Source organism: Dendrobates tinctorius, unplaced genomic scaffold (assembly GCF_039654945.1).
Source record: "Dendrobates tinctorius isolate UK_male_01 unplaced genomic scaffold, ASM3965494v1 ptg000019l, whole genome shotgun sequence".
NCBI classification, from domain to species: Eukaryota; Metazoa; Chordata; class Amphibia; order Anura; family Dendrobatidae; genus Dendrobates; species Dendrobates tinctorius.
The window spans coordinates 234,235-249,626 of NW_027361687.1; the positions used below are offsets into that span (position 1 = coordinate 234,235).

Genomic DNA, 15,392 nt, shown 5'->3' on the forward strand with positions numbered 1-15,392 from the left:
ATGTCCTGAACATACACATATCTTCAGGCAAAACGGAGTACATTCCGCACCCAGTGCACTAAATGACATCTTTAGTGCTCATGTACACTATAGGCAAAATACTCCGGGTTGCATCGCAGGGAGCATCCCTCCATGTGACATATCTCCCATTAACCATGCGATCACCTGTCACACCACATATCCCCCTCCTCTGCCTAAAGCCGTGGGGCTTGGCACTTTCTATTACTCGACCAGAGATCCTTCTCGGTCGTCTCTGCCAGTCAAATCGTCTATCAAAGTCAGACCCTGCTAGTGAACTCTTCAGTAGGCGTCCCTTATCCGACTCTGTCTTGTTCTTTGATAAAGATGGGCCCACGTCAGACCACCCGCATCCCCGGCGGTCAGTATGGTGTTGCGACTCCCTTGCCCCCATACCTCTTGTCTGGACTGACTCTTTGTCACCACGTCTTCTACAGGGTCTCCTGCCTAGGTCACTCAGCTCTGAGCTAACTGAGGCATCACTACTTCCTCTTCCATCAGGCCACCTACTGTCCTCTCTCTGCTGGCCATTTCTCCTAAGGTCTATAAGGTCCCGAGAGCAGCTCTTCCATTTATCTCTATGTACTCTCTTATCTCCATCTTTAGGACTTCCAGTCTTAAGTGAACCTCTTTGCCTTTCTATACCGCGAGTTGAAGGAGGCGGCCATCTTCTTTCCATTTCCTCCAGCTCTCTACTGATCTGCTTCCTCTCAAGTCTTAGCTGCTCTACTTCTTTCAGGTATGACACGCGATACTCCAGGAGCATCCGGATATTCCCAAGGCTCTCCATGGACCCGACAACGAGGAATGGAACCATCCCATCTTCACCCTTGTCCTGGGTTTCGTCATTAGCCGGAATCCTCACTCTCATCACGCCAGACCTGTTCACCATGTCCTGCATCACTTTCCCAAACCTTCCGATGACTTTCCTCACCAGACCTCCGGGCACTTGAATGATGTCTTCTGCAATGCCCTGCTGACTTTGAACTTTCCTCGCACACTCTAGACATCGAGCGGCTTCTTTTTTTCCCAACAGGATCATCTGCCTTGTGCGGAGGCATTGTAGATGCATATCCCTCAGGATAGTAACCCGCTTCCTTGTGACTTCCTTAGATGACAGTATGACCAGCTGCTTCGTCTCTGGTGCCCAGATCACACAACATGCTTCTATAGCCTTCCTAAAGGCCTCATGCACACCTTCCTCAGCACAGGCTTCCTGCATGTCTTCTGGTACATCAATTACAACCTTGAAGGTCGTGGACTTGCTCTCACCCTGAACAGATGGCTCTGGGTTCCCTACGGACACTTCCCTCAAGATATCTGTCACGATTGGATGACTGTCTTGTGCAGCCCTTGGCTCACCATCTTCCTGAGATTTACAGTCTTCAGGACCCTTTTCCAAGATGGGCTTTGGCAGTTCTGCCTTGCTATCAGGCGGGCACGGCTGCTGTACGTCTTCGCCCATCCACTTCTCCCGTAGAAGACCTTTTCCTACTCCACTGAGTTCTTGCAGAACTTTATCTCGCTCCTCTGCCAGGTAGCGACGCTCATCCTCTCTCCTGAGAATCTCCTGTTGATACTTCTCTTGGGCCTCTCTGAGCACCTCCATATCTTCCAACAGGGTCTTGTTCATGGTTTTACACGCTGACAGGTGACCTCTGAGCTCAGAGACTTCCTTCTCCAGCTCATCCACTCTGTGCTCAGTCACTTGTCTCAGTGCTTTGCCTGCCAAGAGCTCGGACTCTAGGTGGTGCAACCGCTCCACCTGCGCGGAGTTGGCGACTTCCAGACTCGCCACCTTCAGACACTCCCTCGCCAGCTGCTGACACATCTCTTCGCGCCCTTGCTCCAAGTCTCGTAGGTGCGCTTCTACCTGGTGCAAACTGTCATTACACTGGATTCGTGCTTCTGTCTGACAAACACTGTCTTCAGCCCTAGTGGTTGCTACTGGCAATAACATATTACAGTCACGCCTGGTACCTGTGTCACACCCCACCGCATGGGAAATGTTCATGTTGCTCTCTGTTCGGGTGTCAGGTCCATTCTTTTTAATTACCACACCACTATCAGTCTCTCTCTGGTACCCGTCAGGTGACATCATGTCCGTAAGTGGGGCCGACGCACTGTTCTCTCTGGTCATGTTTAACTTAGGCCTGTCAACTTTAGGAGGCGGACTTTTCACACCATTACCTCCCATACACATTATATCAACAGACACTTCTCCTTTTGTCCACCAGTCCCACAGGGCTTCTAAGTCCCGCCCTATTACCATAGTAGACTGTAAGTCTGGGTCTACTGTCACTACATGGTACGTGGAACTCTCAGTCGTGTCAATGTAGAGGTATGCTGTCAAAAGTTCTTTATCGTCCCCACCAAAGCCATTCACTCTCGTCACCGTCCCAGGCGACACAGAACGTCCAGGAGTGGTTTTTAGCACAGATACCGGACTCCCAGGGTCTAACAATCCCATCACCCGTTCTCCATCCAGCCAGAAGGGGCACTGTAGTGTTGGTTCACTGACCGAGCTACTCACAGTCGTCTCATCTCCCAGCCCACCATCCGTCATGTCACGAGACGTCAGGTCCGTAAGTTGGGCAGATGTCCTTCTCCTTCCGGTCAGTTCTACCTCTGACCTGTCTACGTCAGGAGCCGTCACTATCTTAGTGCCCGCATTCTCCACCAATTGTAGGGATTCGGACTCGCTTAGGTGCAGCGGGAGACAAACATGAGGCACGTTCCTTTAAAATTTCACATGGTTTATTACTCCATAAACCAGAGACAGCACATAAACAGTCCTTAGCTGGGCTGTGTTCCCTCAGGTCCTGTGCACACAGGTCAGGGCAATGTCCAGAGCAGCGCTCTATCTGCAGCCGCAGACACAGGAAGGCTTCTCCTTCCTTGGAACACAGACCACTCTCTGTAGTGTCGCACCTGGACACATGGAAGTCTGTCCACACTCTGCCAGACTTCCTCACAGTCTCTCTCACATGTGCCAAACACCTTAATTACATAGCCCTGTAACCACACCCATAGGTGAGGTATGGATCACATGAGCTGGTCACATGGTCAGGACTTCACCACATGTCCTGAACATACACATATCTTCAGGCAAAACGGAGTACATTCCGCACCCAGTGCACTAAATGACATCTTTAGTGCTCATGTACACTATAGGCAAAATACTCCGGGTTGCATCGCAGGGAGCATCCCTCCATGTGACATATCTCCCATTAACCATGCGATCACCTGTCACACCACAATATATATAAAGTACACCTACACAGAAGTATATATCTCCTATATGAGTCATGTTACCTGCAACAGAAGATGATATTTTAGTATTCTCTGGACTGGTTTTAAAAGATAGGACCCCAAGGGAAGGCTGTGTTTGAGCATCTCCTGCCTCTCTCGAAAAAATTTTGCCAAGACTTTGTTCCTCATACATTCAGTAAGGGTGGCTACGGAGCTGAAACAGAAGAAGCAGGATTTTAAGATATTATGAACCGCACTTGTTTGTTTTGTTACCAGTATTTTATTTTTATAGCCATGTAGAGGAAATTCGGAATCAGGTTGATCCCTATGGCAGAAGGCATTGCAGTAGTTCTGGATATTAGTTATTTGTGACCAAATACACCTAGGGATACCGTTCTATTGTTTTTACTACCAAAAGGGACCACTTAACATATTAAATTGTTTTCTCTTTTCTGTAGAAGTTAAATTTCGTATATGGAACATATACATAACATTTTATTTTGACAGTAGTGGGGCTAAAAACAGCAATTTGGATTGTTAGTGAGCTTTTTTTATTTTTGTTTATCTATTTCACACTTTATGCCTTCCTAAATACATAAAAAAACCTTTGGGGGCATTTCAACATTTAAATATATTTATTTGCCAATTTCCCTTGTATCTGGGGCTGTTATATTAGCGTCAGTTTCAGAGCAAATGCCGCCTCTTGCTTGAACAGCAGAGCAGATCTGGGTCTGCTAGGACCCAGCAGCTCCTGCTCCCTCCAGGCACTTGGTTAACACATGATTACTACTATGTTAGGACTTGTTTGGCACTGTATATAGAAGGATCAGTAAGTCAGAGATGTTAATAAGCCATCTATGCCTTCTCAGTGGGTAGTCTGGCTGTGTCTGACAGCCAGCTCCTGCAGCCAGACAATCACATGCAGCAGGTTACTTTGCAGTGATGTTTTAGAACGTCACTGCAGAGTAAAAAGTGGACCATTCAGACGCTTAATCCGAAAAAGTAGACAAGACAGCATCTGTATGTGGTCAAACCCATACATTTTTAGTTAAAAATTATATTAAAAACACATTTGACCCCATAAAAGAAGGGTTCACACTGTTACACATTTCAGGACGTTGTGGCTTTTGTTCGATTTCAACTTTTTCTGTTTCAAAAAAGGGGCTGAACTTTGCCGTGTAATGCGGCGATATGAGGCGAGTTGACAATTTCCTTTCTCTCCTGCCTGGATGTTTATAGTCTATAGGTGGTCAGGTAGTAGATAAGCCAGAGCACATAACAGAAAGGACTACTGGGCCTCATTTACTAGCATGAAGAGCATGGCTAGTTTATGGGTGCACAATTGGGCCATTGCCAAATGAGCAAAAAGATATGAATGACATTTGAAAGCATCTTTCAATCTATTCACCAATTACTACCATTTAGATGGAACTGCTCCATAGGATGTCCTGGCAGAGTTAAGACCCCCATAGACATCAGATGGTTGTCGATCGATGCTTCAGCCAACAGCCAGCTCTCCCAAACACAGAAGCACTCATTTGTCCGAGCGCTCCTGCGTTCTCTATGAGAAAGACGCCAACAGACAACTCTGCCAGCAACTTATCTCTGAAAAACAATGCAATCGGCACTCCAAAATCAGACATGTTGGGGGAGATACCCCATTGTTATCTTCCCCCAACCATCAGTCTGCCATCCCCCCCCCCCACCCCCCACACTAGAGTGTCAGCCAAACCTGTCGATATTGGCGGGTGCAAACTGACAGTCTAATAAGTATGGAATGGGGCTTTACCCCCGACAAAAAGGCAAAAAATAAACCATGAAAAAACATTTTTAATGCACAATCCTTAAACAGCACAGTGGTTTGTCACATATATTGTGACTGGTGATACTATTATATATTATATTATATTATTATATATTTATATAGCACCATTGGTTCCATGGTGCTGTACATGAGAAGGGGTTAAATACGAATTACAGATATCACTTACAGTAAACAAACTAACAATCACAGACTGATATAGAGGGGAGAGAGGACCCTGCCCATGCTACAGGATGGTGGGGAAGGAGACAGTAGGTTGGGGGGTTGCAGCCGCTCCAGTGATTATGAGGCGGTAGCTCCAGTAGTGCTGAGGAGGCAGCGGGGATCATTGCAGGCTGTAGGCTTTCCTGAAGAGATGGCTTTTCAGGTTCCGTCTGAAGGATCCGAGTGTGGATGATAGCCTGACGTGTTGGGGCAGGGAATTCCATAGGATGGGGGCAATTCGGGAGAAGTCTTGGAGGCGGTTGGGTGAGGAGCGAATAAGTGTGGAGGAGAGAAGGAGGTCTTGGGAGGACCGGAGATTATGTGAGGGAAAAGTATCGGAAGATTAGTTCAGAGATGTATAGAGGAGACAGATTGTAGATGGCCTTGTAGGTCAGTATTAGTAATTTGAATTGGATACGCTGAGGGAATGGGAGCCAGTGAAGAGATTTGCAGAGGGGAGAAGTGGAGGAGTAGCGAGGAGAGAGATGAATTAGTCGGGCGGCAGAGTTGAGGATGGACTGGAAAGGTGCAAGGGTGTTAGCAGGGAGGCCACAGAAAAGGATGTTGCAATAGTCGAGGCGGGAGATGATGAGGGCATGCACAAGTAGTTTAGTAGATTGAGGGTTGAGGAAGGGACGGTTTCTGGAAATATTTTTGAGCTGGAGGCGACAGGAGGTGGAGAGAGCTTGGATGTGCGGTTTGAAGGACAGGGCAGAGTCAAGGGTTACTCCGAGGCAGCAGACCTCCGGTACGGGGGAAAGCGTGATGTCGTCAATTGTTATAGAAAGGTTGGGTAAGGAAGATCTGTGGAATGGGGGAAAGATGATTAGTTCAGATTTGTGCACATTGAGTTTGAGGAAGCAAGAGGAGAAGAAGGAGGATATGGCTGATAAGACACTCTGGGATTCTGGAGAGCAGAGAGGTGACATCTGGTCCAGAGAGGTAGATCTGAGTGTCATCGGCATAAAGGTGGTACTGCAATCCGTGGGACTTTATGAGTTGCCCCAGGCCAAGTGTGTAGATTGAGAAGAGTAGGGGTCCTAGAACAGAGCCTTGGGGGACTCCAACAGAGAGAGAGTGGGATGAGGAGGTAGTGTGGGAGTGGAAGATGCTGAATGTGCGGTTGGAAAGGTATGAGGAGATCCAGGATAGAGCGAGGTCTTTGTGTGTCAGTGTCGTGGAGTGAAGATATGGAGGACAGTGGTAGGATAGGGTCAGAGAGTGTGTGAGTGGCTAGATGTGCGAGGTTTCTGCGGGGGTGCGCATGCTGCTGGACACGGGTGACAGGTGAGGAGGACAGGGATGAGAAAGTGAGTAGATGGTGGTCAGATAGAGGAAGAGGGGAGGTGGTAAAGTTAGAAAGAGAGCAGAGGCGGGTGAAGACCAGGTCTAATGTATGTCCATCTGTGTGGGTGGCTGAGGAGGACCACTGAATAAGTCCAAAAGATGAAGTAAGGGACAGGAGTTTGGAGGCAGCTGACTGGTGGGTGTCAATGGGGATGTTGAAGTCACCCATGATGATGGTGGGATTGTCAGCAGAGACTAATACCGCTGATAATCAATTCTAACCAGCCTGAAATGGTTAATCATTAATTAGCCTTTAATCATTTGTTAATACACAAATCTTGATGATAATTGCACGGTGTAAACAGATCTTCATGAAGCAGCCAAGTGACGGAAGAACATGAAGTGTAAAATTCTTGTCCATCACTTAAATACAAACCTATATATCTTAAGAGATATCCCTAGGGGTAAAATCTAGAAGTGCCGGGTATAATATAACATATAGACTTACTTGGGATAGTTGTTACAGTACTGGGTGTAAATATCGAAGTAATGGCTCTAGACATAAAAAGAGAAGACTCTTACAGTAGAATTCATTTTTGTCATCACCAAACATTATGCTTTTGTTTCATCAGTCTTTAGCATTATTTCACATGTACAATATAATACTCATTAAAGCCACTGATTTTTGGGCAAAACTGGAATGTGTGGAGAGAGGAAAATGGGCACATTTTAAGCACCCCATGGTGTATATAAGCTGTCACCACAAATGACTGTCAGCGGCTTATCCCCTTCTTCCCATACAAAAAGCTGGCCCATTCATTAGTATAGAGGGTTGGGGATGTGTATTGGGAAAAAAATGGTGTCTCTGAAACTCCAAATAAATGATAATATTTTACTGCACAGCTGTCTCTTCAATAAATCTTCTATCTGCTCTGTGTCACTGATATCGCATCTGGATACCAGCTGTGCCCTCAAGGAGTTCTCTCCACACTACTGTACTATATGATATGCATGACTTCCTAAAAGAGAATATATCACTAGGATATTGCTTCCCTATCAGAGAGGATCATGATGTAGTGGCAGAGACTTGGCTCGCATCTGCGCTTTGCTTCCCTCACCCCAGTCCGCTAGACTCTGTTGTCCTCCACATTGAGCTTTGCAGATGGCCCAGCATGATCCCATGTAAGCATCCACCCGACCAATACAAGGATGAACAAGACATACACCTTTGTCTTGGTATTAAGACTTGCGGTTGCCAAGACTCTGGCTTGCCCCAATTAACTCACCCTATTCAGCTACTGTCTGGGGTTTCCTGGACGTCTGCTGGCTGCCTATGGTTTCCAGCCTCCCGCCTGCTACTTGTGGTCTACTGAATGTCTCCCTCCAGCCTGCAGATTCCAGCACCATGCCTGCTTGCCTGTGTCTCCTGACTGCCTATGGTTTCCAGCATCCTGCCTGATCGCCTCCTGTTATCTTCTAAACGTCTCCCACCTGCCTGCAGTTTTCAGAATCACACCTGCTTTACTGTGCTCTACTAGACGTCTTCCGCCTGTCTCCGGGATCACACCTGCTTGCCTGTAGTCTACTGGACGTCTCCCATTTGCCTGCGGTTTCCAGCATCAGACCTGCTTCTCTGTAGTCTACTGGACATCTCCCTCCTGCCAGCAGTTTCCAGCATTACGCCTGCCTACCTGCGGTTCCCTGTCCATCATCTGTCTTTGTTCCACATGCCCAACCTAATGGTTGCACCAATGCCCGTGGCCCATATGCCCACCCGACCCTTGAGCTTGGAGAAGCCACCTCACCTGGTGAATCTGGCAATTCCAGCAATGTGTCACTTACTGGGCTGTTTGTTGCACTCTTGATGAAATCGCTGTTTTCATTGCTGCAGATCTAGCAGTTTTCTGAATGCTGAGCTCTGTATAACCTTATCTCTGATTGGCAGATTTCTGTGTACACTGTGCATAGTCAGAAAGCTGCCAATCAAAAACTACAGGAAACAGCCCAGTAAGTGGTACACATTAGGAATGGAGTCTTTACAATATGCTGCTCTCACATTAACTGGCAAAAACTTGGCGACAAATTCCTTTTAGGATAAAACCGTTCCTATTCTATGCATTTCAACACATAAGGGCTCTTCCAGACCTTGGAGACTATTTAGATAGAGTTCCTATATCAATATCAAATAAAGCCCTCTGCACTTATTATTCCCCCTATGCCATTTTTCTATGGTGCCCAACGCATAACTGTTAGAGATGTAAATATGAAATTCCCCATAAACGTTAATATGGATCTTCTTATTAGTCAATCCTAACCTTTTCCACGAAGCAGCCGGCAACAGCCACAGGGTTTTCACTGCAACTATCGAGGTCCTGGAGGAGCTGACTGAAAACAAAATGGCAAAAGTAAATCTGTGTCACAGCTGAAATAGTTTCTATTAGTGCAAAGAAAGACATCAGTTTCAAGACCTACGGAATATGTAAATGAATGGAAAAAATGGGACATGGAAAATTCACAGCAATTCTGTGCAGTCAGCTGAAGACACAGCTCCGTACACACAGCCACACCAAAACAAATACTAATTGGGAGAAAACGTTTCCGTCAGTAGCTAATATCAGCGGCAGCAAAACGAAATTATTTGCCTGATTTTAGTGTACATTGATGTATACTTACAGATTTTCAGTCTTCAATATTTTGTCATAGAGTTAACCCATAGGATAGGAAATATGTTGATTGTTGGGGGTCCGATCGACAGAACGGGGGATTTTTATCCCTGTTACATTGTAGCTGTGGTGCGCAGGCTCAACTGATGCTCCAGCCATCCCTATGGGGTGCACTCATTTCTTTTCAGCAGCCATAAAGAGAATGAATGGAGCAGAGGCCATGCACCGACTTACCGCTTCATTTTGTAAAGGGCAATTACGGTAAGTTCCTTGTAGGCGATAAAAATTCCCTATTTGACCGATTGGTGAGGGTCCCAGCGCTCGGACCCCTCGCCCATCAGCAAGTTATCACCTACCCTGACAAAGTGAGATGGCCAGGATATGCAGATATTCCCCAGCACATTAAATGGAATCTGTCAGCAGGTTTTTGCTATGGAATCTGATATGTTGAGACAGAGACCCTGATTCCAGCCATGTGTCACTCACCGTGCTGCTTGGTGGAGTCTTGATCGATCTAACAGAGCTCAGAATGCTGAGCCCTGTATAACCCCACCCACACCCCTGACTGGCAGCTTCCTGTGTATACACCGTGCATAGGCAGAAAGCTGCCAATCAGTGGTAATGGTGAGGTTACACAGATTAGCTTGACTGCTTTGCATGTGAGAAAATTAGTAAAAAGTTGAAATAAAAAAGGGGGTGATCAATAAAGATATCATAAATGCAGTAATGATGTGGGACGCACTATTACACTTATGTCATGCCTCACTTAAAAAACAAACAAATGAAAATCATGAAAAAAAAACCCCAAACATTTCATATACCCATGCATAAAACACAGCAACAAAATCACAAATACGTACATGCATTTTATATTACGTTCTTCAGCTTTTATTTGTAACATTATTAATGTGTTATTTGTGCAAGCGGCACCTTGGCTATGACCTACCTGCTAAAGAGTCACTAGTATGGGGGTCTTGAAACAAATATAATGAGAAAAGAATGTAGATAAGATTAGACGTGGGTGCAGAAGGATACCCATGTGACATATTCAAATTTAAAAATTATACTTAAAATAATGTTCTGAATGTACACTGCTCAAAAAAATAAAGGGAACACAAACAACAGAATACAACTCCAAGTAAATTAAACTTCTGTGAAATCAAACTGTCCACTTAGGAAGCAACACAGATTGATTATCAATTTCACTTGCTGTTGTGCAAATGGAATAGACAACACATGGAAATTACTGGCAATTATCAAGACACACTCAATAAAGGAGTGGTTCTGCAGGTGGAGACCACAGACCACATCTCAGTACCAATGCTTTCTGGCTGATGTTTTGGTCACTTTTGAATGTTGGTTGTGCTTTCACACTCGTGGTAGCATGAGACGGACTCTACAACCCACACAAGTGGCTCAGGTAGTGCAGCTCATCCAGGATGGCACATCAATGCGAACTGTGGCAAGAAGGGTGGCTGTGTCTGTCAGCGTAGTGTCTAGAGGCTCTACCAGGAGACAGGCCAGTACACCAGGAGACGTGGAGGGGGCCATTAGGTACCGAGATGAGATCCTCAGACCCCTTGTGAGACCATATGCTGGTGCGGTTGGCCTTGGGTTCCTCCAAATGCAGGACAATGCCAGACCTCATGTGGCTGGAGTGTGTCAGCAGTTCCTGCAAGATGAAGGCATTGAAGCTATGGACTGGCCCGCACGTTCCCCAGACCTGAATCCGATTGAGCACATCTGGGACAGCATGTCTTGCTCCATCCACCAATGTCACGTTGCACCACAGACTGTCCAGGAGTTGACGGATGCTTTAGTCCAGGTCTGGGAGGAGATCCCTCAGGAGAACATCCGCAACTTCATCAGGAGCATGCCCAGGCATTGTTGGGAGGTCATACAGGCACGTGGAGGCCACACACACACTACTGAGCATCATTTTGACTTTTTTAAGGACATTACATTCCACTTTATTTTTGTGTGGGACTCCAAATCCAGGGCTCCATTGGTTAATAAATTTGATTTCCATTGATGATTTTTGTGTGATTTTGTTGTCAGCACATTCAACTTTGTACAGAACAAAGCATTCAATGAGAATATTTCATTCATTCAGATCTAGGATGTGTTATTTGAGTGTGGCCCTTTATTTTTGTGAGCAGTGTATATAACAAAAATGCCCCTCAGGCCCTATTTTCTTACATACTAAAGTAAAATACAAGATCAGCATAAAGTTACATTTACTCATCTCTGTGGTCGGTCCTAAAAACATCACTGTGTTAAATGGTACAAATTATACGTGTGGATCATAAATTCACAGGTTAAAATGGAGTCTGTCACCCTCAAAATGCACATTATATAGGGGACTTAGCCCCTAAAAAAGATCAGATCTGATTTTTAGTAGTATTTGCATTGCGAGCCCTTCCCCTTATTCAGACTGACAGCCGGTCTCCTGCCCAGAAGCGAGCACTGCATGTAGTCACCCTATGGTCCTGACACTGTGGGGTCCCGTGATGCGCACACATTCCTCATTCTGTCTGCAACCACTGCAGGTACAGAGATACTCCGGAGTATAATGACTGCGGCTGTTTGGTGCATATTAGCTTGTATACATGCTCAGATTCACCGCAGGAGGTCAGATTTCTATGTTACTAGATGCCAATTAAGTGTTATTGATGCTGGAAATTAAAGGGAACCTGTCACCATGGAAATGCCGTCCTATCTACAGGCCCCATGTTATAGAGGAGAGGGAGCTGAGAAGATTGATATATAGTTTTGTTAGAAAATATTCAGCATAACTTGTGTTTTAATCTTTTAAACCTTTGCTCCTTCTGGGGTTTTCAGTCCAGTGGGCGGTCCTATCAGTGATTGTATAATAGTGCATACAGTGATACCTGTCAGTCACTGATAGGACCGCCCACTGGACTGAAAACCCCAGAAGGAACAGAGGTCTAAATGATAAAAACACAGGTAATACTGAATCTTTTCTAACAAAAACTATATATCATTCTGCTCAGCTCCTCCCGCTCTATAACATGGTGCCTGTAGATTAGACTGCATTTTCATGATGTCAAAGTCCCCCTTAAAGGGGGTGATCGGCCTAAGGCCATAAGTCTGCAGTCTATGTGAATCCTCACATTGTGCGCACTGTGTGGCTTCTCGGACGCCTGAAACGGTGGGCATGTGACTGCAAATATGTGATTGCTGTCGAGATGGGTTTAAGAGTACTGAGCAAGGCCGAACAAGTTTAGTTGGAATGTGGGCTGAAGTAAGCAAATCCCAGTGCTAACCACTGAGCCAACATGCTGACCGACATACAAAGCTTATTAAAGGGAATCTGTCAGCTTGAGGACAGCCCCAAACTATTTATATGTGCATGTGGCTCTTGCAAAGACAAGTCCATCATTACAATCCACTGAAAAAAGAACTCTAAATCGATAGAAAAACATCCCTGAAAAATTAGCAGCTGTACTTGCAAGACCATGTCCAGACACAAATGCAAAACAGGATGCAGCGGGTTCCCTATAATAAAGGTGGGGGGCAGCACAAGAGCAAAATACTAAACACAACCACTTACTAACCAACCAAACATCCATGGGAGGCTGCCTAGTATTCAGAATGCACACACCAGCCTGCCTGATATAATAGTAGGGGCGTCGGTAATAGGACGTTATATGGATAGCGGTGCCTCTCACGTAATGGCGTGAATGGGGCGCCCTACACAAGCCTGTGTGCTTTCTGACTACTAGGCAGCCACACCAAAGGTGTTGGGTGGGATAGCAAGTGGTTGTTTCATCAGTATTTTACACCTTTATCATGGTGACCTGCTGCTTACCTATAGTTAGCCAGTCCGTTCCTCCATCACAAACAAATCATTTCATTAAATATGCAAATGAGGCTGTGGTGATAAAGCACTTCCCAAGCCACTACCTCCAATCCTCGCTTAGCACCGACTTAACTGACAGTAACTTTGCTTGAAGTTGCACATCATAGGAGCCATCAGTCAGGTGGACACTAGGTGGGAAATAAAACAGGGCAAAAGTGCTTGGGAAGTGCTTTGTCACACCCAGAGCACTTCAGCCTCATTATACTTTTTTATTGAAACGGCCATTTCTCAATAAAAAAGTAACGGAATGGCTAATAAAGGTGAGGATAGACTTGTCTCTGCAAGAGCTACCTGCACGTCAGTTTTGGGAGAGGGGGATACAAAGCAAACTGATATATTCTCTTAAAAGGTTTAGAGCAACTTTACCTTTCTAATAGCAAACATCAATATTTTCCTAATTTTGCATGTTTTGTCTGATATTAGTAATGTTTCCCAACTGTGAAAATCCAATTACCATTAACCTGTGAATTTATCATCAAATTATATATGCACTGGCTGAAGAGCCCGGCGTTGCCCGGGCATAGTAACTATGATTATCCTTCATCCCATAGTCCCGTGCCCGTATACCCATCATACATATTTTTCATCCAATAGTCCAGTGCCCATATACCCATCACACATCCTCCATCCCATAGTCCCGGGCCCATACACCATCATACATTCTCCATTCCATTTTCCCGTGCCCATATACCCTCATACATATCCTTCATCCCATAGTCCTGTGCCCATATACCCATCATACATATCCTTCATCCAATAGTCCAGTGGCCATATACCCATCATACATATCCTCCATCCCATAGTCCTGTGCCCATATACCCATCACACATCCTCCATCCCATAGTCCCGTGCTCATATACCCATCATACATATCCTCCATCCCACAGTTGAGTGCCCATATACCCATCATACATCCTCCATCCTATAGTCACGTGCCCATATACCCATCATACATATCCTCCATCCCATAGTCCAGTGCCCATATACCCATCATACATCCTCCATCCTATAGTCCCGTGCCCATATACCCATCATACATATCCTCCATCCCATAGTCCAGTGCCCATATACCCATCATACATCCTCCATCCCATAGTCCCGTGCCCATATACCCATCATACATATCCGCCATCCCATAGTCCTGTGCCCATATACCCATCATACATATCCGCCATCCCATAGTCCTGTGTCCATATACCCATCATACATGTCCTCCATCCCATAGTCCCGTGCCTATATACCCATCATACATATTCTCCATCCCATAGTCCCATGCCCATATACCCATCATACATATTCTCCATCCCATAGTCCCGTGCCAATATACCCATCATACATCCTCCATCCCATAGTCCCGTGCCCATATACCCATCATACATATCCTCCATCCTACAGTCCCGTGCCCATATACCCATCATACATATTCTCCATCCCATAGTCCCGTGCCAATATACCCATCATACATCCTCCATCCCATAGTCCCGTGCCCATATACCCATCATACATATCCTCATCCCAGTGTTCATTCTCTTATATAAGAAATTAAATATATACAGCAAAATTATTAATTTCGCTACTCCCTCCTAATAATGTAGGTAATGTAGTGTAAGTGCAGTTACCGATTGCCTCGTTTCCCAGTTTCCAGCGAAGCTCTAGTCCTCTTCTTAGCCCACGTGACCTGAAATCAGTCTGTCCGGCTCACGTAGGGTGGAAGTCGCTGTAAGTCTATGGAGCCGTGTTCTCAGTCCTATAGACTTACATTGGTAAGACAAGACAGAGTGAGCTGGAAAAACTGAAGCGCAGTCAGAAGTGGAGCGGAGGGGCGGTGGGAACTGGGGAACATGGCGATTGGTAAGTATTTTAGTACACTTACAGATGTATGGTTGTCCTGAAGAAGGAGTCAGTGTGACTCTGAAACGGGTTGATAAACCAGCATGTTATATCCGATGTGGATGTCATCTTTCCAGTAAACGCAGAATACTTCCACTTCCCCAGCAATCTTTTTCGGTCACTTTCATAATCAGCAGCTGCAACATCTGGATTTTAGCTTTTTCATGCTTTCCTCTTGTGTACATGAATAAGACCCTATTGCGCCCTTTTATTTTATCTGATACTTACACTACATTACATACATAGTTAGGGATTAGGGAAAACATTTTAGCTGAGACATTGTAACCAGTAAGATTGGTTCCTGAGCTGCAAAGTTATAGTGTAGAACTCAATTAACTCTATCCAAACACTTAAAGAGTGTTTAATTTTTTTT

At 45.4% G+C, this 15,392-nt stretch overlaps 1 protein-coding gene across 1 annotated transcript in view; it reads right to left on the reverse strand.

Annotated features, from left to right (window-relative positions):
- Positions 1-15,392, reverse strand: part of PLEKHG3 (pleckstrin homology and RhoGEF domain containing G3) — a 67,195-nt gene that overhangs the window by 37,997 nt on the left and 13,806 nt on the right. The window contains exons 4-6 of the mRNA XM_073567292.1: positions 8,899-8,968; positions 7,092-7,138; positions 3,334-3,484 (exon numbers count right to left, since the gene is read on the reverse strand). Of these exons, the coding sequence (XP_073423393.1) occupies positions 3,334-3,484; positions 7,092-7,138; positions 8,899-8,968 (268 nt within the window). The remainder of the gene's footprint in view (positions 1-3,333; positions 3,485-7,091; positions 7,139-8,898; positions 8,969-15,392) is intronic.